Source organism: Eimeria acervulina, genomic scaffold (assembly GCF_000499425.1).
Source record: "Eimeria acervulina Houghton genomic scaffold, Eah_scaff622, whole genome shotgun sequence".
Taxonomy (NCBI): domain Eukaryota; phylum Apicomplexa; class Conoidasida; order Eucoccidiorida; family Eimeriidae; genus Eimeria; species Eimeria acervulina.
Window position 1 is genome coordinate 13,418 of NW_013547241.1, and position 1,583 is coordinate 15,000.

The window sequence follows — 1,583 nt, forward strand, 5'->3', positions numbered from 1 at the left end:
AATAAGTTGACAAGTTGTTTTATAAGTTTAATATTTTTGAATTTCAACAAAAAGGTCGCAGATCATGGATATTCGCTCTGCTTTACGTTGCCGCATTTACCAACCGATGCTGTTGGGGCTTGTGCTAACCGTCGATTTCTTTCCTCTTTGATCAATCTATTTAAATTTCCTTTTCAGTTTATCCTTTTGTTTGCCTCAATATTTCTGCAGAGGGGTCCCATGAGCCCCCAGGGGCAGCTGCATGCGTCTCTAGGGTTGCTGTACATCTTTGTTGTTATCACCTTCTACTTCTTATTCCATCAGCATGCGGCTTGCTGCCCTTAGCAGCAGCGGCAGCCGCAGGAACGACAGCAGCAGCAACAGCAGCAGCAGCACAAAGAGCAGCAGCAGCTCGAAGAGCAGCAGCAGCAGCATATGCTCACCTGATCCAGGAGAAGCAGCAGAATATGATGACACAGATGAGGAGCTCAACTTCCTTTGTACATGTTGCAGCAGCCCTAGCAGTGAAAGGCATAGGCGGATACGGCTGCTGGATCGCAATAAAAGCAGCAACAGCAGCAGCAGCAAGCAGAGTAGCAGCTGGAGCGCCTTGAAGGCTTCATTGTTGCTGCAGCGTTTCTCTCTGCAGCAGTTATCAGGTGCTCAATGTTTTCTGTTTTCTACTGCTGCATTACTTTTAATCTGCACTCTGCTGCTGCTTATCCTCCTCTGTTATTATCTTTTTTATTATACTCCGCCTTACGGGGGACCCTTAGGAGCTGCATATCCTGAAGGCAGCAACATTGGGTATAAGGGGCCCTCTTGGAGAGAAGACAAAAGCTGCAGCGACTTCCCTCCCCTCATTGATCCATGTAACAAACCCTAAACCCTAAACCCTAAACCCTAAGCCCTAAACTCTAGCCCCTAGCCCCTAGTGGGCCCTCTAGCACAATATAACCGTACTTGTACGCTGCATGCATTCAATCAACAGCAGATAATCACACCTCACTCATAAGGGTTTAATATTTAGGGTTTAGGGTTTAGGGTTTATGGTTTAGGGTTTAGGGTTTAGGGTTTGTGTGCAGTTTACGATGGTTTGATAAACAAGGACATCTTTCGTGGATCTGCTTACCGCGCTTCTTCTGCTGCATTTTTTGCTTTGTTTGATTACTTTTGGAGGCCTTATAGACGCCTTTATGAGAAGCAGAGTAAAGAAGCAATTAACTCAAGAAACAAAGACGAAGAAGCAGCTTCATATATACTAACCGGCAGGGAAGACATATGTTTATTTAAAGTGCAGCAGCAACAACACACAATAACAGATCAAACAAATACGCGAAAAGATAATCTTCTGCTGCACTTCCCAATCCCTATAGCCAGAGAGACATTTGCTTGCACTCCACCACCAGCAGCAGCAGCAGCAGAAGAAGCAGCAGCAGGAGGAACAGCCGAAGCAGCAGCAGCAGCAGCAGAAACTTCTGCTGCTGCTGCTGCTGCTGCTGCTCCTTTTGCTGCTGAACCCGCACAGGAGGGCCAAATATACCGTTCAGCAGGACCCGTGCAGCAGCAGCAGCAGCAACAACAGCAGCAGCAGCAGCAGGGGG

At 47.2% G+C, this 1,583-nt stretch overlaps 1 protein-coding gene across 1 annotated transcript in view; it reads left to right on the plus strand.

The window, feature by feature from the left end:
* Window positions 1-304: 304 nt before the first annotated feature.
* The window catches only part of EAH_00044730 (hypothetical protein, conserved), a gene marked incomplete at both ends in the record, with an annotated part of 3,394 nt that continues 2,115 nt past the window's right edge, over window positions 305-1,583 (plus strand). Inside the window, 2 exons of the mRNA XM_013391643.1 lie at window positions 305-479; window positions 1,065-1,583. The exon at window positions 1,065-1,583 is cut by the window's right edge and continues 1,186 nt beyond it. Of these exons, the coding sequence (XP_013247097.1) occupies window positions 305-479; window positions 1,065-1,583 (694 nt within the window). The remainder of the gene's footprint in view (window positions 480-1,064) is intronic.